The sequence below is a fragment of the Hypomesus nipponensis genome, chromosome 6, assembly GCF_054491055.1.
Source record: "Hypomesus nipponensis isolate SF chromosome 6, ASM5449105v1, whole genome shotgun sequence".
Classification (NCBI taxonomy): Eukaryota; Metazoa; Chordata; class Actinopteri; order Osmeriformes; family Osmeridae; genus Hypomesus; species Hypomesus nipponensis.
In genome coordinates this window covers 16728702-16755000 of record NC_140366.1, presented here as the reverse complement: position 1 = coordinate 16755000, position 26299 = coordinate 16728702, and the positions used below count along the sequence as shown (strand labels likewise).

The 26299-nt window shown below is 50.1% G+C and overlaps 3 protein-coding genes across 3 annotated transcripts in view; 1 reads left to right on the top strand and 2 right to left on the bottom strand.

Annotated features, from left to right (window-relative positions):
* Nucleotides 1–90, bottom strand: part of pak5 (p21 protein (Cdc42/Rac)-activated kinase 5) — a 52267-nt gene extending 52177 nt beyond the window's left edge. The window contains exon 1 of the mRNA XM_084700000.1: nt 1–90. This exon is cut by the window's left edge and continues 39 nt beyond it. The gene's annotated coding sequence lies outside the window, so the exon portion shown is untranslated.
* Nucleotides 91–8724: 8634 nt separating this feature from the next.
* On the top strand, nt 8725–11128 carry LOC146287384 (galectin-9; the record flags this gene model as incomplete). The annotated part of the gene is given in 5 exon segments (XM_084700288.1): nt 8725–9042; nt 9044–9214; nt 9323–9411; nt 9605–9776; nt 10493–11128. Coding segments are annotated over 5 exon segments (909 nt in total), but the record flags the coding sequence as incomplete, so codon positions are not given.
* A 226-nt stretch (nt 11129–11354) lies between these two features.
* On the bottom strand, nt 11355–26111 carry LOC146287383 (mitogen-activated protein kinase-binding protein 1-like). Its single transcript, XM_084699596.1, is given in 33 exon segments — nt 11355–11915; nt 12251–12336; nt 12803–12891; nt 13018–13132; nt 13228–13642; nt 13645–13895; nt 14120–14298; nt 14507–14665; nt 14799–14877; nt 15025–15390; nt 15492–15634; nt 15755–15900; nt 16042–16254; nt 16452–16492; nt 16577–16731; nt 16878–17052; nt 17294–17405; nt 17536–17611; nt 17761–17882; nt 18492–18562; nt 18680–18805; nt 19031–19122; nt 19301–19485; nt 19597–19728; nt 20169–20358; nt 20625–20785; nt 21265–21447; nt 21708–21845; nt 22319–22489; nt 23084–23141; nt 23259–23321; nt 24961–25052; nt 25856–26111. Coding segments are annotated over 33 exon segments (4926 nt in total). The 5' UTR covers nt 25961–26111; the 3' UTR covers nt 11355–11678.
* Nucleotides 26112–26299: the final 188 nt, after the last annotated feature.

The following is a 26299-nucleotide window of genomic DNA, read 5'->3' as shown; positions in this document are numbered from 1 at the left end:
TATTTTGGTCTATTTATGGTGATTATTACGGTAGGTACCGTTATGTGGCTGCCAGCGCCATGTTATTGTCGCCCTGTGGAGAACTGTATAGTCCAGCGCGAGAGCGGCAGCAGTGTGCTACATCCGGGCTGTTGCAGAGCAAGCGGAGCTCGGGGCGACGGAGAAAGCGAGCGCTTGGAAATTAGAGCACCTGTTTTCTAGAGATTTGTGCGATAAACGCTGGAGCATGGAGTGCTCGACTACGAATCAGACATAACGGTAGAGCTGCTAAAGTGCAGAAAATAAATCGCGTTATTATGATGATTCTTGAGTCAGGTGACAGAACGCGACTTGAAATTGATACGAAATATGCCGTAGCCTCAGAATGGAACACAACCAAGGTGAAATTCAACAGTGATTGTGCATCCGGTAGCGCCGAGTCATGGTTTTTTATGCTAATGAGAATCAGTCTTGAGCTGACACAGATGTGTAGTCGTGGTAGTGCAGTCTGCTGGTTGACAGTGTCAGAACCCTCACTGATCTCTGCGGGAGGTTCGCGTGCAGCTTAGGGAGCTCTTCTCGAGACAAACTGAGTGTGTGGAGGAACAAGAGCGTGATTAAGATGAGTCCTCCCTCTCTGGCACACATTTACTATTTTAAGCTGAGAAATTCTCTGTGCAGCTGTGTGTATGTGACTGTGTGTGTGTATGTGAGCGTGTGTGTGTGTGTGTGTGTGAGTGGACCCATATCCTCAGAGGAATGTGAGCCCAGGCAGCCAACACAGAACAAGTTAGGACTGTTTCAGGCAGCGACAGCCACACACTTTCTGGATCAACATCTTTCTCAAATGGACACAACAAGGAGGGTTCTCACTGACCTTCACAGCAGAGGGAAGCCTCCACACAGCCCCACACAGCCCCCACACGGCCCCCACACAGCCCCACACAGCCCCACACAGCCCCCACACACAGCCCCACACAGCCCCCACACACAGCCCCCACACTGCCCCCACACAGCCCCCACACACAGCCCCCACACAGCCCCACACAGCCCCCACACACAGCCCCCACACTGCCCCCACACAGCCCCACACAGCCCCCACACACAGCCCCACACAGCCCCCACACACAGCCCCACACAGCCCCCACACACAGCCCCCACACTGCCCCCACACGGCCCCACACTGCCCCCACACAGCCCCACACAGCCCCCACACTGCCCCCACACGGCCCCCACAGAGCCCCCACAACAACTACAGAGAGAGGGCATGGTGAAGGAGGTTTTACCAGTAGTGTGTAATGTCGATTCCCCGGACAAATCTCCATATTTGGGTTTCATGAATGTCCTTGCTGAGCCAAGCATGTCTTAGATGTGTTTGTATTGACCATTAGACCAGTAGCATCCACTCTGAGGTCTCTGCTGACGTTTGTGTTGGATTTAAAAACCTGACGTGTCCATCTTGTGGCTGATTTTAAGACTGCAACCTTATTGAGGTCTACGACACACAAGGAACGAGACACAAAGCACACAGCCACAATGTGATTGCCAAAGACAATCGTCGTCCTAATGGTAAAATGTGGCAAGAAAAGAAAAAAAATCTGCAATTAGTGTCAATGACTTTTAAGTAGTTCTTATCATGTCATTAACTGGCACACTTAGGTCATTGTGATTGCCTTCTGTCCCCATGGCAACAGCAGTCATATTATCCCCTCTCTCTTCTAGAATTGGTTAAGCCGTCCCTATTTCTGGGAAGCTTCCTGCAAAGTCACAGTCACAGGTCTGGGAACAGCACAACTAAAGAGGACTGGGATTCAGACAGAGTCTCAGATCACATGTTCATTAAGATTCCAAGTCCCCCATTCAAGTAAACAAACAAGTCTTCCTTTCCGTGTCCTCGTTCGAGGGGGGATCTTGGAGGAGGGTTGTCCCTGGCGTGTCCGAGTAGATCGAAGCCAGAATGTTACTTCTGTCGTTTACTAAATTGGAATTTTGCCCTTTGCCCTCAACAGACTCAATCGACTACATATCTCCCCATCTGGTCATCTCAGAGATTACTTCCAGGAAGGAGGGCAGGGAAGGAGGCTACGGTTTTAAAGTGTTGGAACAGGGCCCAAGGCTTATCGGGGCCTAATGCCACTGTTGCTGCTTTGGTACAGGCAAGCCCTGCCCCTCCCAGAATGCTCATTTCTGCCTGACAGCAGCCTGCTTCACTCTTGGCTTTTTATTTTGAAGCTTTGCCATTGGCTGATGCTGCTACTGAGATTTCATACATGGGTTACATCATGCCTTCCAATGATCATGTGCCTGCACTCATACACTTTTGTGAACACACACGGACAAGACACACACACACTCACAGGCAAGACACACAACACACACACTCAAAGACAAGACACACACAACCAGAAACATGCATTTAGGCACCAAGAAACCATGCTAGCTGTACAGACCATGTGACCATGTGGCGTAACATTGTTTAATGCTATATGAGGGCCTGAACAAGCCCAGTCGGAGGGGAAGGGCAGACAGACAGGCAGACAGACAGACAGACAGACAGACAGACAGACGGACAGACAGACAGACAGACAGGCAGGCAGACAGGCAGGCAGGCAGACAGGCAGGCAGGCAGGCAGGCAGGAAGACAGTGCCAGGACAGACCAAGGACAGGGCTCTGAGTCTCCTTACTTGGAATGGCGTTTTCATTACAATCCTGCCAAAATAATCTCCCAGGATGCCGTGGGGCACCATGTCCCCTGTCTAGTGGTAACAAGGTCAACAGGAGTACAAGGGCCATGGTGGTGTGCTTGCCAACTGTATGGCCAATCACGTAGGTTTTATGCAAATTGAATTCGAATCACTGAACCAAGGGCTGAGAGGGTAATTTACACACACAAAAGCTGTATCTGCATCCATGATTTCACCTGGCATCATCCCAACCCTTTTACATGTCCCTGTGTTAGAGATGAACAAGAGAGCAATACAATATAATACAAAACAAAACAATAGAATGCCATGGTGTAATTAGTGATAGCAATACTTCTGAGTGTGTGAGTGTTTGTATGTGTGTGTTTTCCATTCCCAGATGTGTGTGGTTGTCGCAGGCTCCTTGTGCTCCGTGCTGCTCCTTTCACCTCCAGCCAGCGGGGAGGCCTGGAGGAGACAGCAGGGGGGAGGAGAGGGGGGAGGAGATAGGGGAGGAGAGGGAAGAGGAGAGGGAGGAGGAGAGGGGGGAGGAGAGGGGGGAGTGGGGAGGAGGAGAGGGAGGAGGGGAGGGGGGAGGACAGGGAGGAGGAGAGTGGGTAGGAGAGGGAGGAGAGGGGGGAGTGGGGAGGAGGAGAGGGAGGAGGAGAGGGAGGAGGGGGGAGGACAGGGAGGAGGAGAGTGGGGAGGAGAGGGAGGAGAGGGGGGAGTGGGGAGGAGGAGAGGGAAGAGGAGAGGGGGGAGGACAGGGGGGAGGGGGGAGGACAGGGAGGAGGAGAGTGGGGAGGAGAGGGAGGAGAGGGGGGAGTGGGGATGAGGAGAGGGAGGAGGAGAGGGGGGAGGGGGGAGGACAGGGAGGAGGAGAGTGGGGAGGAGAGGGAGGAGAGGGGGGAGTGGGGAGGAGAGGGAGGAGGAGAGGGGGGAGTGGGGAGGAGAGGGAGGAGGAGAGGGGGGAGTGGGGAGGAGAGGGAGGAGGAGAGGGAGGAGGGGGGAGGACAGGGAGGAGGAGAGGGAGGAGAGGGGGGAGTGGGGAGGAGAGGGAGGAGGAGAGGGGGGAGTGGGGAGGACAGGGAGGAGGAGAGGGGGGAGTGGGGAGGACAGGGAGGAGGAGAGGGGGGAGTGGGGAGGACAGGGAGGAGGAGAGGGGGGAGTGGGGAGGACAGGGAGGAGGAGAGGGGGGAGTGGGGAGGAGAGGGAGGAGGAGAGGGGGGAGTGGGGAGGACAGGGAGGAGGAGAGTGGGGAGGAGAGGGAGGAGAGGGGGGAGTGGGGAGGAGAGGGGGGAGTGGGGAGGACAGGGAGGAGGAGAGGGGGGAGTGGGGAGGACAGGGAGGAGGAGAGTGGGGAGGAGAGGGAGGAGAGGGGGGAGTGGGGAGGAGAGGGAGGAGGAGAGGGGGGAGTGGGGAGGAGAGGGAGGAGGAGAGGGGGGAGTGGGGAGGAGAGGGAGGAGGAGAGGGAGGAGGGGGGAGGACAGGGAGGAGGAGAGTGGGGAGGAGAGGGAGGAGAGGGGGGAGTGGGGAGGAGAGGGAGGAGGAGAGGGGGGAGTGGGGAGGACAGGGAGGAGGAGAGGGGGGAGTGGGGAGGACAGGGAGGAGGAGAGGGGGGAGTGGGGAGGACAGGGAGGAGGAGAGGGGGGAGTGGGGAGGACAGGGAGGAGGAGAGGGGGGAGTGGGGAGGAGAGGGAGGAGGAGAGGGGGGAGTGGGGAGGACAGGGAGGAGGAGAGTGGGGAGGAGAGGGAGGAGAGGGGGGAGTGGGGAGGAGAGGGAGGAGGAGAGGGGGGAGTGGGGAGGACAGGGAGGAGGAGAGGGGGGAGTGGGGAGGACAGGGAGGCGTTGGAAGCTGGGAAGGAGCGGATGGTATGTCGTTGCCAGATAAATAGTTCAAATTTGCTTAGAAAGCATTGGCTGTTTTCAGGAGATCGTTGTTGGGCCTAGGCTATCCCCCCATTAGAGCAATACATCTGTGCTTAACCAAGACTTCCTTTAACTACCATCCCCACAGGTAGTGGTCTCAACACTTTGATAATCACACAACATTCACAACAATCTCATCCTGCTGGAAAGCCTTATGGGGTCTGATGAGTCACCATGGCCTAATCAAGGCAGCTGCTTCATTCAACTTATAGACAGACAATTGCTCATACGCACACACACACACACACACACACACACACACACATACACACACACACACACAAACACACAAACAAGCCCACACAGGTCACAGCTGCCTGCTTGAGGCCATGCTGCTGGGTGTGTGTGTGTGTATGTGTATGTGTGTGTGTGTGTGTGTGTGTGTGTTTGTGTATGTATGTGTGTGTGTGTGTGTGTGTGTGTGTGTGAGAGAGAGAGAGAGAGAGAGAGAGAGAGAGAGAGAGAGAGAGAGAGAGAGAGAGAGAGTGCTTGTATGTGTGTTTGTGTAATTGTGTGCCCGCGTCAATACGTTAACGCAATCTTCATGGAGGCATGATGGACAATCAAATCAGATAGCATGATGGTTCTGTGAGAGTTGCTGTTTTAGTACACAACTGTCCCAATCCAAAATAGACTTTAAAAAGCTCTCCTCCTAAGTCAACTCAGACCCATACCATTGACAAACTACCACACTCACAGACACACACTCCCCACAGGCCCCCAAGGCACCATCGAGCAGTTCAAACCACACTGACGTTTGTTTTGTACAAAAACAAAACCTTAATTACATAATAACCAAGTTGTGTAAATTCCTTCCAGTCTTGTTCATTCAGACAAACTGTCATGTACACAACTCAAGGCACAGCTTTTGACTCATGGAGTGTTTAAAGTAAACTGTTTAGTTGACTGAACGATGCTGACCTCTGATGGGTGATGTCAATACAATCATTTGGGTCACAATAATGTCTGCATGAGCACTTTGATATTTTGACATTTAAGTTTAGACAAGTGTACAACATAACATTTGTAGATAGGTACATGTCTAAAGGACTCGTCAGCAATGACTCCCGTGGAAAGTTGCACCACACATAACAAAGAGGAACTCCTGAAAGTAGCTTTCCTGAGTCCTGGTGAATGATATAACAAGTAAAAGTGGGAAACGATCCACAGTTTTAAATCAAATCCACTTTATAATGTAGAGAGGTCAGTTCCTGGATGTCTGTAGGGCCTGACTGAAATCCCTGCATTCTCAACTCAGATGATAGTTAATCTAATAGGGCAGGACACAAGCAGCCCTGTGAGGAAACATTTCTGAGATCTGTTATGTGTCGTTTGGTCGTTGCCCTGGAGACGGTAATTTCTTCAGCTGACTATCAGGGCATCACCTGATCTGATCTTTGGTAATAGAGGTTAGGTGCCAGGGGGGGGGGGGGGGGGGGGGGGGTCATGTGTGGGAGAGAGAAGTAACCAACATTGACCAATAACTGCCTATGGATGATGTTGTCCATTAACACCATGGTAAGATTAGCCTCTTCACTCACAGACAGAGAGACGATGGAGATGATTTGATACTCATGTAGCACCAACGTCGATTCAACAGACACGGCCTGTGTTGACGCTCTCACTGTGTAGGTGTCCCATCTTCTGCGGAGAGAAGAATGCAGGTTCTCCCCCCTGTTCTCCCCTCTGCCTGAGGAGAGCCTAGTGTGGAGGCTGACTGTTCTCCTCCCTGCCTGAGGAGAGCCTAGTGTTGAGGCTGACTGTTCTCCTCCCTGCCTGAGGAGAGCCTAGTGTTGAGGCTGACTGTTCTCCTCCCTGCCTGAGGAGAGCCTAGTGTGGAGGCTGACTATTCTCCTCCCTGCCTGAGGAGAGCCTAGCGTGGAGGCTGACTGTTCTCCTCCCTGCCTGAGGAGAGCCTAGCGTGGAGGTTGACTGCTTCCAAAGGCAGCTCCCAGGCCCACGGAGGCCTCAGCTGTAATTGCGTTAGCGTCTCTGTCCCAGCGTCTGTGTCAGGACATGTTCAGTGTGAGGGGTGACTATGAGCCACAGTCCCATGACTGCTGAGCCATCAAGTCCACCACATCCTCCATTGTTGTGTGTTGTCGCTGAATTGTCTTTTTTTAGAGGGGTGAAGCGTGTCACGCGCTGTACTGCAAACTACAGCTCTGTACTGTAACAATACTGAGAGACATCTTGGATGTGTCTGCTGAAGATGAAAAAACAGTTACCTCTCCACAAGCCCCCCCCCCTGCCCCCCCAACTAACCCATACACACACACATACACACTCTTTCACACACACACACACACACACACACACACTTTCACACACAAAGAGTTAACGATTTTCTTTTCTAAGCATATTATTTTTCAAGCTGTTGATGTGGATGAATTCTGGAAATAGCAAAGCTCCTGGTTGCCATGGTAACCTTGAAATAACTCTGTACGCTTAAAGCATGTGATGTGTTTGTGTGTATGTGTGTGTGTGTGAGTGTATGTTAGTTTTTTGGATCTATCCATGCTCAAATGTATTGTGTCTGTCTTGTATGTGTGTGTTTATGTGTGTTTATGTGTATGCATACACTAATTGCTTTCAATATTTTGATATAAAAACTTTGTGATACACAAAGTTTTCCTGGTTGGGTGTGGTTTTCCCAGAAAGCCAGGCCGTGATTGAGGAGTGGCCTAAAGACCACAAGAGTGTATAAATCACTGTGTCCATGCAAACCTTCACTGTCCTCCTGCCAACTCAACTCCTCTACTCCCCGGGCATCTCTTACAGTGCCAAGGCTTACTTGGAGAATAGGTAGGTCTGTTCTGATTCTGTAAGGTCAGTCTGCCCATCACGGAGAAGGGAGATGTTGACATAGAATATGTTCTGCCTTGGTATTTATTCTTTACTGTGTTATACAGGTTCTTTCTGTGGTATTGGTTGGGTTTATTTTGTAGATGTTTGACCATTTTAAGCCTTCTGAAATACAAAACAATATGTATTTTTATCCGTCTCCTGTTATATATTTGATGACAATTACAAAGTAACTATGTGGGGCTGATTTTGTACTTTTGACATGAGATTTATTACAACTTTAGTGCTCCATTGTCTTGCAGTACAGTGTATGGAATTAAGACTTACTTTTTGAAGAGTTTAGGCAAATCTGTGGGATGTTGATATTGAAATGATCGCGAGTGGGTTGAACTTCCTAAAACCTGAATTGGTTACTCACAGAACAATACCCCAAAAATACCATAAAGACATGCTGAGGAAAATCAGTAGCACTGAATATCTGTCTGTAATTGTTGAGTGCAGGTAATAATCTTGTTAGTGGAGTAGATATTTGTGGAATCTGTGAGAGCACCAAGTTAGAGACAAGATGCCAAGAGAGAATGCAGTTCTTGTTTTACCCTGAACTGTGATTCTTCTCTGGTAGATTTATAACCTATGAAGTTCATATACTGTAAAGCTCTGGTAAGTTAGGCTCAGTGTCACAGCAGGGCATAACATCTCACTGGTGGTAACTCAATATACGTGTGACAGTCAATAGATGTTTGCAATGGTCCGAACATTTAAATGAGCATGGTGATGTGTGATCAATAAAGACTATTACAGCGCAATGTCATGCATCGATTGTCCCAATTCCAAGACAACAAATCGATCATCTGTTTAAATAGTTTTGTTGTTAGGTGTCATTTTAAGTGGATTTGTGGTTTTCCAAATTCCTGGCAAATTTGTTGGAAGGTCAACTGGTTTTGTTGGAGCTGGGTCCATCTAGTGGTCATGTAGAAAATCTCTTTATCTTTGAAAACATTTGAGAAATGATGTACTCAGACTGATATTATTAGAGAGGAATCTAAGTGAGATTAAACTCAATCTTGTCTTTTTTATTTACAGATAAAATGGATGTAAGTACTGAACCCCTGTCGCCCTCCATCCACTGATACTAACACAATCCATCATTTAAGAAGGAATGATTTCATCTGAATGTTTCTTTCGGTCGTTCTTGCTTACGTGCATCGATATGTGTGCAAGTTGGTGTCCTCCATCCTCTCCACTCTCGCTCTCCCCCGTCTCTCTATCATCTCTCCCTCTCCCTCCCAACCCTCTCCTCCTTCACCTCTCCACCAGCTGTGTGACGCTCTGCCCGGCTGCCCGTCCTCTGCTTCTGTCCCCCAGGGGAACTTCTGGCCCGGTCAGCCTGGAGGAGGGGCCCCCATGTGGCCTGGACAGGCCACCCAGCCCCAACCCTGCTGGCCTGGGCAACCCAATGCACCCTGCTGGCCTGGTATACAACCAGCCCCAGCCCCGGCCCCAGCCCCAGCCCCAGCCCCGGCCCCGGCCCCAGCTCCTGTTCCAGACCCTGGCCCTGCCCCTGCCCCAGCCTCATCCCCATACCAACCCTGCCAGCCGTGCTGGCCAGGACCCCAGCCTTCCCAGGTCCTGCCCCCGGCTCCAGCGCCCCAGGTCCTGCCCCCAGCTCCAGCCACTGGGCAGCCTGGCGTTCCAGGATGGCCTGTGAATCCGAGTCAGGGTGGATGGCCCTACAACCCCGGTCAGTCTGGCTGGCCTGCTCAAAACCCTGCCGTCTCACCTGCACAGTGGCCTGTGCAGCCTGCACCAGGAGCAGTGGTGAGAGACTCCAGAAGAAATCCACTGGATGAAAGGATGTAAGGAAGAAAGGATAGATGGATGGATCTCATTCCTTTCACCCCTGTCTGTGTGTGTGGTGCTGTGTAGATGGTGCCTTACAACCTGAATCTCATGAGAGGTGTGTACGACAAGATGATGATGACCATCAGGGGCCAGGTCAAGCCAGATGCCAGGATGTGAGTTCACACTAAGTCCCCTTCAAGGGTCCTTAAGAGGGCGTCATAGGGGAACCTCTGCTTTGCATTTTTTACCAGCTCCTTTCACCCTGTAAACTTCACGTGGATGTTTCTCATGACCAGTCAAGTCCAAGGTCTCCTCAGAGGTTCATGATGTAAGAAAGGGGGTAGACTTCTTCCTTCTCCTCCTCAGGTTCACGGTGAACTTCCTGCGTGGTAATGACATCGCCCTGCACATCAACCCTCGCTTCAACGACGCAGGCAGGCCAACGCTGGTGAGGAACAGTAAGGTGGGGGAACGCTGGGGCAAGGAGGAGAGAGACCTCCAGTCCCCCTTCCCCTTGGCCCCCGGACAGCCCTTTGAGGTACGTCCCAGTAGCACATTAACCCCCCCCCCTCCCCCATTCTCCCACCCACCTGCTCCCTCACTTACTCACCTCACTACCCCACATTAAGCAACAACCCTTCCCCCTCCTCCGCCCCCATCCCCACATTCCCCACCAGCCTCTCCCATTAACCCTCCCCCCCATACTCCCTCACTCACTCCCCCCTCCACATGTCTGACTCTAACCGATAGCTCAGAAATAACCAGCCACAAGGGAGAGCTTCCGTCTAATGCTGACTGCAGGTCAATCTGTCCTTCTACCTTTGAACGGTGAAGGTTAGCCTTACGTTTGGAAAGGCTGGTCCTAGGTAGAGGCAGCGCTGCCGGCCGGCAGGCCAAATCGTGGAGGTCAGTGAGAACAGTGCTTCACCTGAGGAAGCCTCTGATGCTGTATCTCCTAACAAACGTCTCAAACTCTGCAAATAACCGTTCGGAGGCAGTCTCAGGGCATGACTAAACTGAATAATACTCTTCCAGTGTTACTGTTTGTCTTGTTCTCATGATTTAATTATATATCACGTAGGCTTCTTTAGAAAGCTTGGACTGCCTCTTGGTTTCTCAGTAGTTTGTGGCATGGACCTTCACGCCAACTGACCAGTACTGTTTGTGTCTGTTGTGTCTAAGTTAATCTCACAGTTACCGGTGTGAGCCCTCTGAAGATTGCAGCTGGGTAAACGTGCTGGTCGTGTGTTTCAGATGAAGATCCTGTGCACGTATAACGAGTTCAAGGTAGCGGTGAACAACAGCCCGCTGTTTGAGTTCAAGCACCGGGTCAGAGAGCTCAACCAGGTCAACCGCATCAACATCCTTCACGACATCATCCTCACCTACGTCAACGTGGACACGTTACCATAGGCAACGCCCTTGTGACATCATAGCCTTCCATGCAATCGATGAAACTGAAGGATTGCCGCTCATGCATGCACACATATAATTACTGTATGACCGGTACAGATCAGATACAGTACCGGTATATCTGCTGACATTGAGCTGTGCTCGATCTACAAGAAGATCCACCTCACTCAAAGATCATACGACAATCCCATAATCACTATGTGGAAATATGTTTACTTTACCGGGCTTGTATTGCTGTACTAGGAATACCATCAAATAATGTATTGCCTTGTCTTTTAACACATTTAAGTTATTGTTGTTTTAAAATATTTTGTGTTGTTTGCTTATACATGTCCCATAATCCCAAGAACAAGCATTGGATGGGATTAAACACCCTCTACAGATATCCATCTGAATATAACCTAAAAAGGAAGTAAGGAAATTTGTAATAGTTTTACATTTTAATTATATTTAATAAAATGAACAGTGCCAAATACATGTACTTTGCTGACTCACCCCTCCAAGATAAGAGTATAACTAGAAGATTTCAGACACATTTTTACAGAATGAGGTTTTCAATCAGGAAAATGCCTTTCAAATGCATCCACAAATTCTCTCAGAGTTCCAATCAACATCACAAAATACAGTACCAAAAGACAGAAACACAGTAACAATCTGATCAATGTAACATTAGGAAACTTCACATGTTCAAACGTTTACAGGCTTGACAGTTAAACATATTGAGAATGTATTGGTGATACAACAGAGAATTAGCTTACATTTTTACCAACAATATATCCATCCCTATTTATTTCATACCTCCATCCACCTCATTCATTTCCACATCCATCTATACATCTTCCAACGGCACCATGTAATACTGATATTGATCAGTCCTGAACTTCTATACAGAAACTGAATGGCAGGCAAGGCAGGCATTGTTCTGTGAGTGTTGATGTGTATGTGTGTGTGTTTGTGTGTGTGAGTGTTGATGTGTAGGTGTGTGTGTTTGTGTGTGTGAGTGTTGATGTGTAGGTGTGTGTGTGTGTCAGGTCTTGTTATCCAGTCTCTTCTCCACAGACTTAAGCAACAGTTCAGAGTACTGCTCCAGCAGGGCCAGAGCCTCCTCCCCTTTGACCCTGCCCCCCCCAGCCTCGCTGGCCTCACCTCTGGCCTTCGTCTGGGGGACAGAGTCCAGCTGAGCTCGGACCAGGCCCAGGGCCTCGTCCAGAACCCTCCTCATCTCCTGCTGCTCCTCACTGGGGGCGGAGCCACAGCCCAGCACCTGGACAGGGAGAACACACACACAGGAGAATGACCACACACACGCACACACACACACACACACACAGGAGAATGACCACACACACACACACAGGAGAATGACCACACACACACACGCACACACACACACACACAGGAGAATGACCACACACACGCACAGACAGGAGAATGACGACACACACACACACACACAGGAGAATGACGACACACACACACACACACACAGGAGAATGACAACACACACAAAGGACACAGTAGACATCTCTCTATTACTCCTAATCCCACCCCCCCCTCCCTTCTCCTCTCCTCTACACACACACACACACACACACTTACCGTGGCATAGAGCTGGGTGGTTTTCCTGAGAGTGCTGTGAAGCTCTGCGGCCGCCTGTCTGCAGTGTTCCACACTGACAGAGAACTCTGGCGGCAGACATCCCACAGTCAATATTTGATATGCTGCAGGCAAGAACACAGAGTGGAGCGAAGGACAGCTAACATTAAACACACCCTCCAGATCAGAGGAAGAAGGAGGAGGAAGAAGAAGGAGGAGACTCACCCTGGAGGCTGCAGTGCCGACACTGGCAGCGAGAGGGAAAAGACACGGAAGGACAGACAGGCCAGAGAAAGGGTGGACAATGATGAAGAGAGGGATGCAGGAGGGGGAGGGAGGGAGAGGGATGGAGGAGGGGGAGGGAGGGAGGGGGATGGAGGGGGAGGGAGGGAGAGGGATGAAGAGAGGGATGCAGGAGGGGGAGGGAGGGAGGGGGATGGAGGGGGAGGGAGGGAGAGGGATGAAGAGAGGGATGCAGGAGGGGGAGGGAGGGAGGGGGATGGAGGAGGAGGGAGGTGGTGGTGAGGAGGAGAGAAGAGCGGCGTCGGGTCACACCTGGCTGGGATTCGGTCGTGGTCAGGGTGAATCCCTGGACAGACACCAGGGGGCGATCTTTACACAGCAGCAGTTCCTGCCCTGGGAACCTTGCACAACAGATTGAAAAATGACTGAAGTATTAAGTTTAAATATTTTATGTCATAATATACATTTCAACTTCTATACAATGTTGCCTGTAACAGATCTTCATTGTAACCTTAAATAAAGTTTACCTCTTCTGACAATCCAATAATCTTTCCTGGTGCACAGGAAGTGAGACTGGAAGTTGAAGGTTACCCAGATGCCCTCTGACCTGGTCTGTGGGCAGGGACAGCCGTTTACCCAGGCCTGTGGATGGAGAAACAGCATGGTGTGTCTCCTCTACTGCATCTACACCGTATGCTCCACATGTTGCTTTGTTATCGACTTATTTTCAGCCTTACCTGGTTTGCAAACTGACCCTGTCGTGTACTCATATCCAGGGTCTTCCATAGAGTTGGAGGTTCTAGCTATAGCATTTAGCCAATCGTTGTGGGGTCTCGTGTCCGTGCAAAGGCTGCGACGCGATGCGAGTGGCTGTTTGGGAAGGGGGATCCGGGAGGGCGGGACATTGAGGGAGCAGGTTGAGCTTGGATTGGGGGAGACCGTGGCCCTGGGAGGAGAAGGGCAGGAGGCGTCTTTGCGAGGACAGAGAGGGGAGGGGGGGGAGGAGGGAGAAGCAGGGGGAGGGGAGGTAGGAGAGGATGACAAGAGAGGAAGCTCAACATCCAGGTCATCAAAGGAACTCCTGCTCTTGGGGCTGGCGGGCTCTCCGCTCCCGTCCTCCAGGGGCAGGGGGAGCTGCTGAGAGGCATGCCCAGGTGGAGGCCCTCCCCCGTGGATGAGGAGTGGCTGGACTTGGCCTTGGAGCTGGTGGTGGGGCACATGTAGGAGCGGCGGGACTTGAGCTTGGGGCTCTCCCAGGGTAAGGGGGAGACAGGGGAGGAGGGGGAGGTGGCGAGGGGGGAGGAGACACGGGACAGAGGTCTGGAGGGGTCCCGATCCACTTGCAGGTTCTGAGGCCTGGGGCGTGCCTCTCCTTGACCCCAGGATGGGGTAGGGTAACAGAGACCTGGAAGGAGAGACCAGAGAGGGTGTGTGAGGGGTGTCACCTGACAACAGAGAAGATAATAGATGCAAAAAGTCAACAGTCCAGAGGCGCATCTACTATTTCTACTACTACTCTGTCATATACTGATGTGTGTGTGTTGCTTCGGATACAATTCCATGCTTAATCAATCAAAGTGTACCAGGGCATCTTCAGACTGATTTCATGGCTGCTGGTCAGAGACCAACCTTCTGAGGTGAGGTTCTGTACTGACTGAGACTTCTGCAGTGTTGCAGGTCGCTCTGTCTGGGCCGGAGGTCTGCCCACAGGGCTGGACATCCTCCACAGGTGACTGCCCAGGGGCCTCCTCTTCTGGGGGTGGGATCGCAGCACGGGGTCCCTCTCTGGAGCTCCTACCTCCACGGACCTACACAGGAAACGGGAAAAAAGCACCAATAAAACGTCATTGTATGTGACACGTATGATTACGGTAAATGTATTAGTTTTGCAGATGCTGTTATCCAAATTTGATTTCAGGGGGGGATTTATTTCGGCTCAGATATATTCGGTTCAAATAGCTTTTTTTTCAGGTGGATGTTGGGAATCTCGGGGGAGATCCTAGTGTCTCTACTTACTTCTGTTCCTCAAGGCTGGAGTAAAAGGGGCTACGCTCCTCTGAGTCCTGCCCCCGCCCCTCCTCCATCAAGGGCCGCACCTTGGACACCAGGGGTAGGGTTGGAGACCCCTCAGGCCTTAAATCAATCTTGTGGGCCTTGGCAAACAGGGGAGTCCTCCTACATTGAGTTAGAACACATGAAATGCAGGGAATGTGCACTCCAGTTGAACAGCAGAGGGTGTTACTGACTGTGGTACACTGCATCAGGGCAAGATGCTGTTCTGGATGCCCCGCGGGGGGGAACACTGTACCTGTTGTTGTTGTTGTTGTTGGAACCCCTGGCCAGGAAGCGAGCCGACATGCTCAGTCTGGCTGCTCTGCTCCTCTCTGCTAGGAACCAGGGGGATTCCAACCGTGGAGGATCACATGACACAACTCTGTTTGGGTAAGTGTGATCCTCCTTCAGGAATGACGCATTATCTTTGTATTGTATGCAGTATTATTATTAGTGTGTGTGTGTGTTCCCAGTTGTCTTACCCATGCTGCTTGGGTCATCCAGGGTCTCAAAGTTCGGTTTGAGGAAGGCTTCTTGGGTCAGTTCAGGGGTGGCAGAAACCGTCCTCATCGCTTCATCCATACTGGTCACTTCCACCTTCTCTCTCTCCACCTCTCCATCCTTCCCCACCTCCTCCTCTTCATCCATACTGATCACCTCCACCTTCTCTCTCTCCACCTCTCCATCCTTCCCCTCCTCCTCCTCTTCATCCATACTGATCACCTCCACCTTCTCTCTCTCCACCTCTCCATCCTTCCCCTCCTTCTCCTCCTCCTCCTCCTCCTCCTCTTCGTCCTCCAGGTCAGACTGGTCGTCCTCAGAGGTCAAGGGTACCACTCCATCAGAGTCTGGGACCAGATGAACAGATCAGGGGTCAGTAACTACACGTAAGGTAGTGATCATCTGGCAGATGTACACGGTTTCTTCAGTGTGTGTGTGTCAGTCTCACCCTCGTGGTCCTGGTCTGGGCTCGACTCTCTGCTGTCGTAGTCCACAGAGCAGGCGCTATCTGGACTCTGGCTGTCCTGAGGACACCCAGCACGCCCTCCTCTGTCCACACTGCCATGCTGCTGCTCCTTCACCAGGTAATCACTGGCATCAAAACACAACAGGGGTGGCGAACATAGCCTGTGAGTGAGTGAGTGAGTGAGTGAGTGAGTGAGTGAGTGAGTGAGTGAGTGTGAGTGTGTGTGTGTGAGTGAGTGTGTTTACCTGCCCAGTAGCCTGGCTGTGTCCTCACTGCCCTCTGGGTACAGTACATTAACATCTGCACCAGGGGAACGTTTAGATGTGGTGGATGACAACCAATCAGAATGGGGGCGTTGTCTGCGTTCTTTCTTAGTCCTTTCCTCCATCTCCTGATGGAGTGGACAGAAGAAACAGGTGGAGGTCAGAGAGTGACATACAGAGAGGGGAGGGTCTGGTTAAACCATGAGAAACAAACTGATTTATAGTAATTCTCTCTCTCTCTCTCTCTCTCTCTCTCTCTCTCTGCTCACCAGCGCCCCCTGCAGGCTGGAGGTGCTGCCTGCGTCTCTCTCTCTGAGCCGGGAGGCGGGGCCTTTCTTGTGGGAGGAGCTAGGCATGGAGAAGGCTTCCAGCTGGCGCAGGTCCAGCATTGACTTGACCATGAGCTCCAGGGAGCCCATGCGACACGACCAGCGCCTGCGTGGACGCGCAGGGGCCTCAGGGGCCACAGGGTCACACGGCTCCTGATGAAGAGGAGAGGTGGAGGGGGCAAGGAAGAGGGGGAGGGGTGGAGGGGGCAAGGAAGAGGGGGAGGGGTGGAGGGGGCATGGAAGAGGGGGAGGGGTGGAGGGGGAGAAAAGAGGGAGGCGATATCATGAGAGGCTGGTGAAAATGTGTCGTTTTTGAATTATTATTATTATTTTTAGGAAAAACCACCAACCTTCTTGTTAGAATCCCAGTCTTGACTTTCATCAGAGGCCTCTGAAAGAAAACGATTGGTAAACGATTGGACTTTAGTTTGCATAAAGGCTGTTGGCATGAGAGTGCTGATTTGCATGTCTGTACCTGTGTCTTCCTCCGCGTCATGGCTGCTGTCAGAGGAAGTACTGGCTCTCGTCTCTTCCTGGTCTTGGGAGTAATTCAATGGCCCCTCCTCCTCGTTGTCATGGTCACTCTCCGAGGACACGCCTCCCAGAGAGGGTGCACTGTAAATCTCTCTCCTGAAATCCCAATCCTCAAGTCAACACAGCTAAATCAAACCTAACCCTCAGTGTGTGTGTGTGGTGTGCGTGCATGCATGTGTGTGTGTGTGTGTGTGTGTGCAGTCGTTGGTGCGTGTGTGTGCACATGTGTGTGTGTGTGTTACCTGAGAGGGGAGGTCTTGCATGGCTGGGTGTTGGGGAGGCGTCTGAGCTGGGAGAGACGCTGTCTCATGCTCAGGGTCATCTCTGGGGCCAGACGCCACACAAAGATACAGCTGTCCCCAGACACTGAGATGAGATACTTGCAGTCGTTGGTGAACTTCATCCCTGTGACAATCTCTGAAAAGAAAACAGGAAGCAGTCAGGAAGATGCTTTGATGACCTGTTTGCTTTTTACTTTGGGATCACCCTCTCAATACTCCCAAACCAAACAGCATGATCACTATCACTGGAACGGAGTGAATACTGAGTCCTAGACATACTGATCTCATCCTCTTGGGTTAATCTTACATTATCTGTGTTGCCTCCTATTGCAGTTTGATCAGTGATTTGGTTGTGTGTTTGCATCCTGTTCACTTACCAGAGTGGCCAAACATGGTGGCTACACACTCTCCAGACAGGAAGTCAAAGATGCTGATGTTCTTGTCAGAGCAGCTGGTGGCCACAAACAGACCAGAGGGATCCATCTGTACCTGTCAATCAAAACGACAACAGCTTGACCCCCCCTCTCTGCTGTAGTATTTGGACCAAAGCCTTTTCTTACATGAACCAGTGATGACATGTAGGGTGTAGATGTTGACTGAGGTGCTGTGTGGTGTTTACCTTCAGCAGGCTGCCGTCCTCACTCTGGGAGCCCTTGTACAGCTTCTTCTGTTTCCCACTGCTGATGTTGAAGATCCTGTGGAGGGGGGAGGGGGAGGAGAAGATGAGCGGGAGGGGAACCCAGGAGAGAGTAGAAAATGCACACTGACATGGACACACACAGATACACACACACACAGACTCACACAGACACACACACATAGACACACACACACACAGACACACCTAATGCTGCGGTCCTGGCAGCCCACAGCAGCATACTTGCAGGTGGGGTCCACCCCCATGTCATACAGCGTGGTCTTCCTGACCACATGGTGGGAGCACCTGAACTCTGTTCCCCTGCCTGTCTGTGGAGACGACAGCACACACTCAGGATGTTTAGATGGCCACAGACAGACAGACAGGCAGACAGACAGACAGACAGACAGACAGACAGACAGACAGACAGACAGACAGACAGGCAGGCAGGCAGGCAGGCAGGCAGGCAGGCAGGCAGACAGACAGACAGTAATGGCTCATTTATAAACTCCTAAAAACAAAAGGGCATGCTAATGACAAGACAGGAATGCTTGGCCCTGTGAGGACATATTGTCATGTACTGACGTAGGACAGATGTCAGTGTTTGTTTTGCAAATGGCCACTCAGAGACTGCTTGAATGTGCTTGAAAGAGCGCCTAACAAGGCAGTACTTGGTCAACATCCGAGACCCTGTCACCTTTGTGGATCTTCTTTTTCTAGAGCACTCCATTCTTCAGCCAATTAGCTTACTGAGTGATGTACCTTACATAACTCTCGACATACAGAAAACAAGTGAACTACAGAATACTGATTAAACCCTTAGAACATGAAGCAGTTTCTCAAGGTAAGTCTGCAGATACATAACCACAAACGGGCTCATGTCCTCATGTGGTTCTCTGCGAGGGTTGTGTGACATACATCCCGGCATCAGGCCTTACCTTGTGTGCCGTACGGAAGTAGATGCTCTTGTCAGCGCCACAGCTAATCATCCTGACCTTGTTCTCATTGGCTGTGGAGAGACGGATTACGTAACCATGGTGACACAATGACAAGATGCCAGAACAGAGATTGGGTGGTAACGGATGATAGCGATAGTGATGTCTGAGTGGGGGGGGGGACAACTCACAGGCGAATCGGACGGCCGTGATGGAGGAAGAGTGCTCATCCAGAGTCTGGAGCAGACTGTAGGCTTTGTCGGCATCCAGGACGTGGATGAGACGATCCCGGCTGGCAGTGGCCAGCAGCTTCAGTCCTGAGAGAGAACACACACACACAGAAACATCTGAACACACACACACAGAAACATCTGAACACACACACACACACACACCCACACCAGGGGATCTCTACACAGAACCAGCTCCACTCTACACAGATTTGCCTGGAAGAAATCTGCAGCAAATAATTTTAGAAAAAAAAAGATTCAAATGAAGCCATATCTACACACACACAGACAGAAACATTTGAACACACACACCTGTCTCAGGTTTAGAGTACTCCAGACACAGGATCTCTGAGTCATGGGCTTCCACCTTGAGAATCCCCTCCATACTCCTGAGGTCGTGAACCCTGCAAGGCATCAAACACCACAACGCTTGAGCCATGAGTCATGAGCTGACGCATTCTGCTCAGACAGACTTACCACTCTCCCATCACAGAAACCACATAACATCACAGAAACCAGTGGCATTTTCACAAGTGGAACAGTTAAGCGTCGGTCATCCCGCCGACAGAGGTGGTTCTCTACCTGAGCACGCCGTTGCGATCTCCTGAAGCCAGGTGTTTTCCATCCGGGCTGACACTGATGGTCCGGAAGCCAGCCCTGGTGTCTGCTGTCCGTCCATCCACCTTCTCCAAACTCCCGCTCGCAGTTCCCTCTGTGTCCAGCAGGGCTCCAGTGTTCTCATCCATGTAGATGACTTTCAACAGGTCCTGGAGCACAGACGCAGTGGAAGGCAAACGAATCATCATATCTCGGAATAGTAAAACATGATTTTTGGTCTTCTGCGGCGGGTGAATGTTTGAGGTGAAGGAGGGGCGTACGTTGCTGAGGACGTTGCGGTGAGCGTGGGGTGCCTCCATGCTCCACAGCCTCACGGTGTTGTCAGCAGAACAGCTGAGGAAGACCTCTGAAGACAGGCCGGCCTCAGAGCCTTCAGGGAGCTCCGGGAACACCTGGAGCACAGGGAGAGAAAGAGTAGAGAGAGAGACACAGAGAGAGAGAGACAGAGAGAGAGACAGAGAGAGAGAGAGAGAGAGAGATGATCTGATGATGTATCTTATGAAATCATTGTCTAAACTGATTGACAATAATTGTAAAAGTGACTATTTTTTGTAGAGAGAAAGACACAGATAGAGATAGAGAGAGACACAGAGAGAGAGAGAGAGAGACACAGAGAGAGAGAGAGAGAGAGAGAGAGAGAGAGAGAGAGAGAGAGAGAGAGAGAGAGAGAGAGAGAGAGAGAGAGAGAGAGAGAGAGAGAGAGAGGCGGATGTAGGTATGACAGTATTGTGCTCTTTACAGCTCTTATCAAAAACCAAACGGCACAGTGTTTCAGCAGCTATTCCCCAAGACGGTTCAATTCCTATCCGAAGCACTGTGTGTCTGTGTTTACCTCCAGGTCCCAGACACAGGCAGCGTGGAAGAGGGCAGAGTGGACCTTTCCCACCCTGAGAAGGTCCCTCACGTCCCACACATACAGACTGTGGTCGTTGTACACACAGCTCAGCCGATGGCTGACGGGGTCATAGGTCACCGCCACAGTGTCAGGGTAGCGGGCATCTGTCTTGTTGGAGAACAGGTGGCTGATGAGAAACACAGGAAGAGGAACTGCATGTTGAAACGTGAAGACAGGACATATCATCAGTAATCAACATGCTCTAAATACACACACTTAAATAACATTTAAAAACTTGTTTTTATGACCGAAAGGACATTTTTGTTCTGAGATGAGTGTAAACAAGAGGGGAAAGGAAGTGAGGGGACAGGAAGTGAGGGGACAGGAAGTGAGGGGACAGGAAGTGAGGGGACAGGAAGTGAGGTGAGGCGTCTTGCCAGACATGTGCGTCACCTGGCCTGAGTGATGGCCGACACGTCGGTGCCCAGGGGGTGTGGCCTGGGCAGCGTGCCGACGAACTGCAGGTCAGAAGGGCTGAAGGCTCGAATCGTCCCGTCTGCACAGCCACAGAAGATCAGCTCCTCTGACACACACAGAGATCGCGCCAAGCTGGTCTGGAGGACAGGATGTGACATCACACATCCCGCTGTCATTCAAGGTTTCGCCTTGAAACAATGACATATTAAATGGCTCCGTAGCAGTGAACTGCATGCATTACAACACCTAGACAATGCAATACAACGGATTCAAAGGATTGCGTCATCCTTGAGAAGTAGCGGTCTGTAATGATGTGTGTGTGTGTTGTTGTGTCCAAGCCCAGTCGCCCCAAGTGACAAACACCCCGTCCCTGATCTGCACCTGATCCCAGCCTGGAAACAGGAACAGAATACCTAAAGCTCCCTCTCTGGAGCCGATCCATCCCATTGGCTGATAAACACACTTATATAAACTGGGGCTTGGCTGCAGTTCAGCTCTCACAGAACCCACTTTAGATGGGAATCGCCACTGAATGAATGCCACACTTGTTGCTACTACTTGACCCAGTGAGCTAGAAACTGGAGGTGGATGTCCTTCATCTGCAGCTGTCACTCACCCGCAGGTCCACCCACTTGTCCAGAGTCCTCTTGCTGTTGAACACGCACAACAGCCCGGACGACGTGATGCAGAAGGTGTCATCTGACTTGGAGCCCCGCCCACACGCCACGTCACAGAAGAAATTGTTCCTCAGTTCCCCCAGCAGACCTGATCGCCCCAGAAGAGGAACTGGAGCACTGGCCTACACACACACACACACACACACACACACACACACACACACACCAAGGGTTAGCTGTGGTGTTGAGCTTGCAATTCTAAAAAACAGTGATGAATCAGTTCAATTCACTCTATTGATCTCAAAGGATAGTCAAACCATCAGGTTAATCAATGTGCACAAAGATCACATCAACGCTAAATATCAAAGTGTTAAGACCTGTTCTCATTGGATGACGATTGAACATAAAGATCTTCCACATATAGACACTGTACTGATGTTACCTTCATGGGTCTGGAGTGGTCCAGGTACCAGAACTTCACATGTCTGTTTCCAGCTGTCACAAAGTAGGAGCTGTCCTCAGAGAAGGACACCGCTGTCACCTTACTGGACACCTTGTTAGCCGCGACAACTGTGTCCTTCTGCACAACACAATTACACACACATTAAAGTCAATGATATAGGTATGAGTTTTGGGAAAACACACATTGCAGTATATTATACAGGATTTATATTTGGGAAACACACATTACAGTCAGATATACAGGATTGAGTTTTTGGGAAGTTACAATAGTAGTGTGGTGACCACTGACAATGTAAACAAAAACTGATGTGCTGATAGATATTTACATTTACATAGTCATTTAGCAGATGCTCTTATCCAGAGAGACTTACAGTAAGTACAGGGACATCCCTCCAAGGCAAGTAGGGTGAAGTTCCTTGCCCAAAGGACACAACATAATTTGCCATGGCCAGGAATCGAACTGACAACCTTCTGATTACCAACCCAATTCCCTAACCGCTCAGCCACCTGACTCCCTGTCATATCTAATCTCCCATCACAGAGTAACAGGTGACACGGCCAGCAGAGCGGCAGTGAGGCCCAGAGCCGTACCTTCCAGGCCCAGACATTGATCATCATGTCATGCTGGTAGCCCACGCTGACGATGTACTTGCTGTTGGGGGAGAAGGCCACGCAGGACACCCCGTACTTATGCTGCTGCAGCTCCGCAACCTGGGTCCGCTCTGCCACCTCCCACACACGCACCGCTGGAAGGTGACCGCTCTGAGAGGAGGGGAGGGGGAGGGAAAGGGAGGGGAGGGGAGGGGGGAGGGAGGGAGTGTGAGAGAGAGAGAGAGAGAGAGAGAGAGAGAGAGAGAGAGAGAGAGAGAGAGAGAGAGAGAGATGATCTGATGATGTATCTTATGAAATTATTATCTCAAATAATTGTCAATATTTTTTATTTTTTTATATGGTGTATGTAGGTGACGATGCTTTGATCTTAGGAAACAAAAGAGTAGCTTGCTGTAGGCATTTGTATGATTGTGCACTTATATGTAGTCTGTCAGTGGACAAGATGGAACTGTGTCCATTTTGGCTGAATAAACATCGTTCTTTTTGGCCTGCATATTCCCTCTTCCACATCATCATATGGTATTTAGAACTTTGACCCTGTGCTGTCATGGCAACCAGGGAGAGCTCATCCACTTAAACCCAGAGGGTTTTAATCGGCTCTGATTGGCTATGAGGGATTACGGTAACGCCACAGAATTCAGCACAACAGTAACACAGGCCCCATGAGCTAAGGAGCTAGCCTAGCCGTAGCACCTTACTGACAGGACACAAGCTCCAACACAGGGAAGCAGGGAGGAAACTCACCTCTCCAGTGACCAGGAACTTTCCATCTGGAGAGAATGAGAGAGCTGTGATGGCTTTCCTGTGAGGAGGAAGAGAAAAGAGAGAAGAGGAGGATGTTGTAATGTGATAGATTCATAAATGCTCGTGTTTTTTGGGGGGAGGGGTGGGGTGTTGGGAGGGAATGTTGCTGCCCCACCTGGAGGTGTTCAGGATGTGAAGCTGTTTGTTCTTCTTGGGGTTGAGCAAGACCACCACACATCTGGAACAGAGGAACCAGTCACAAGCAGGTCGTCGTCATAGGATTTCAACGAAATATGGTTTAAAACTTGGATTGCGTGCAGTATTAATAGGCAAATGCTAGGGGCACGGTCGCACACACATTGGTTGACACAACCGATAGAGGCTAATGAAACAAGATGATGTAACGCTATAAGCCCTAGCGCTCTTAAAGTCGGCTTGGTTGTTTTAGTAAGATTCTCTAATCATTAACCTGAATACTGTTTGTAATAAGGAGAGAAATGCTGGTAATCTTTGCTAAGATAAAATAGCTGTTTTATTTGACCCTGTAAAATATTTTAGATAGAAAAACATTAGGAGAATATAGTCATCCATGCCTCCATCCCTCCTACCATCTATCCATGACTACAAAGCCTGAAATAGTAGCGAATCCAGTCGCAAGCATTCATGCACACATCTCCAACATTTCCTGTAATCACCCACACCACGCTGTCACCACTTCTTGTTGAAATGGGTACAGGGATGTAGGTTGACAAAGAACACCGTGGTAGATCTGGCTACTGTTCAACAGGCTGTGCACCAGATCCCAAGACCAGGGACTGCACCAACCGGATGAATATAGAAGCTGAGTGGATTGGCGGATGTGAACAAAGCTATCACTGCCTGGGAACACACACACACGCGCACACACACACACATTGGCATAGAACTAGCCTTAAGTCCTAATTCTCGTTGTTCCAGACAGTGTCCTAATTACAAGCTTTACAAACGCAGCTTTGACTGATTTCTCTGGAATTGGGTTGGTTCTGCAAGGTCTGCTTTCTCCGACAGGTTTGCTCTGCGCTGCGCAGACGCAGCCGCCCTCGGGTGCTGACTGACAGAGAAACACTGACAGGATGCTAACTGCTTCCCCCCAGATTCATTCCCATTGGTCTTATTCAGCACCAGTGCATGGTGTGAGTCAGACTTTAGCTCTCCTCTGGTGTATCAACACAGCACCAAGCTACGTGCACCAGGCTACGTGCACCAGGCTACGTGCACCAGGCTACGTGCACCAGGCTACGTGCACCAGGCTACGTGCACCAGGCTAAGTGCACCAGGCTACGTGCACCAGGCTACGTGCACCAGGCTACGTGCACCAGGCTACGTGCACCAGGCTACGTGCACCAAGCTACATCTCCCAGCTGAGAGCAGCACATCAGATACAAAGCTGGAGGAAAGGCCTCCGGCTTAGTGAAGTAGTTTGCAGTTAATATTAAAGCATAAATGATTCTCATTTGCTCAGCTGTTCTGGTGTGATGCGCATGATTAGAGGTTCTGACCAGCCCTGTCAGTTCCTGCATGATAACGCTGGTTAAAGACAATGGGACCCAGATTTGCAAAGCACACAGAAGCCCTTATCGGGGGTCAAATCATCTGAGAGATGGTTGGTTGTCAGCTACTGTAAACAAATTAGCTATCTTTTCCAGTCAAAGGTCGGTCGCAAGGATAGATACTTTGCCTTATCTGTTTGTTTTGAAGTGTCTTTCAATCTCTTTCAGATGCACGTTGACACGTGCTCACACACTGATGGTTACGTGCACACACAAAAGTACATGACTGTATGCAAATCACATACGCACACACATAATGACGCAACCACCTCTCTATCTCTCTCTCACCCAGCAGGATAGGCAACCAGTCCAGAGTGTGGGTCAGACACCAGTCCACTGTTCCCAGACGCTGTGATCCCAAGTACCCTCTCCAATCTGACCTGCAGGGGGGGACAAGGAGCAATGATCCACAGTTTATTGTTGGCTACATTTTAATCTTTTTCCTTGCTATTTGTTTGTCGCTTTGCAAAAAAAAGCATCTGCTAAATGAAACATTGTAAATGCTAAACTAAGAGATAATTGATAGGGAGGTTATAGGAAATGTAGTGCAGGCTCTAAGACAAATCAATATGCTAAAGACAAATCAGTCTACTGTTTAAACATGGCTGTTCATGTATCTAGTAAAACGAGGTAAACAAACTGGAGTGTTGACGCAGAAAAGTGTTCATCGTCATCACGTGATTCTTGAGAGATACGCCACTGTTTATCTGTTTATTGTATCATTTGTTCAGGAGACAAAGCCAACACTGCACTAATTGAATATTGCACATGCAGAAACCATGACATGGCACTAGGTGAACCAACAGGAAAAGGCTCATCTGCAAATTGTCTACAGACAGTGATTTACATCTGCGCTAGACCACATTGAGAATTATACAAGATTATTTTGTGATTATGTTGTGAAAGTAGCTACATGGGCATCACACAAGGTTGAGTAGCTGACCCCTTGTTGAGACTTGTTGCATTAATTGTAATTATAAAATCAGTCAATTGAGACCAGACTACAAATTAACTTGGCAAATTCCTATTCTCATCTATAGGTGCAGTGTGCCCAACTTTCTGATTTGTAATATTTTATGAAACAAACTCACCACAAAATTGATAGAAATGATCTAGCAACGTCCCTAAACAGTTTTGATTTGCACCATAACCAGAATGTAAGGTTATATGATAAGGCGATTACCTTTTTTTCAATATTTTCTTGTTTACGATTTCTTCGGAGTTTGTTGGACGGAGAGCGAAGCATATTCTTTAAGCGACTTTTGATTGTTGATCCTTCGAAAGTCATTTTGAGGGTCCAATTTCCCGATAAAAGTGATGTTCTCTTAGTGAGCTAGCATCCACACACAGACAACCTACCCAAAGATAAATAAGTTACAGACTGAATCTGTTAACACAACACACACGTCTGACAACAATGAGAATGAAAACCGCCGTGACGAACACTGACTGTACTGAGGCTCGAGCGTATGTGTACACTTATAATCACTTGAGTGGGTTAATCGAGATCGCCCAGCTATAGGTCACGTTAATGCATCCTCCCTATTCACCTCAGTTCTGTTGGTTAAGAGTTGGCTACCTTGGAACAACATTGCCAAACTTGCGACCCATAGTTAAAGAGCAACTG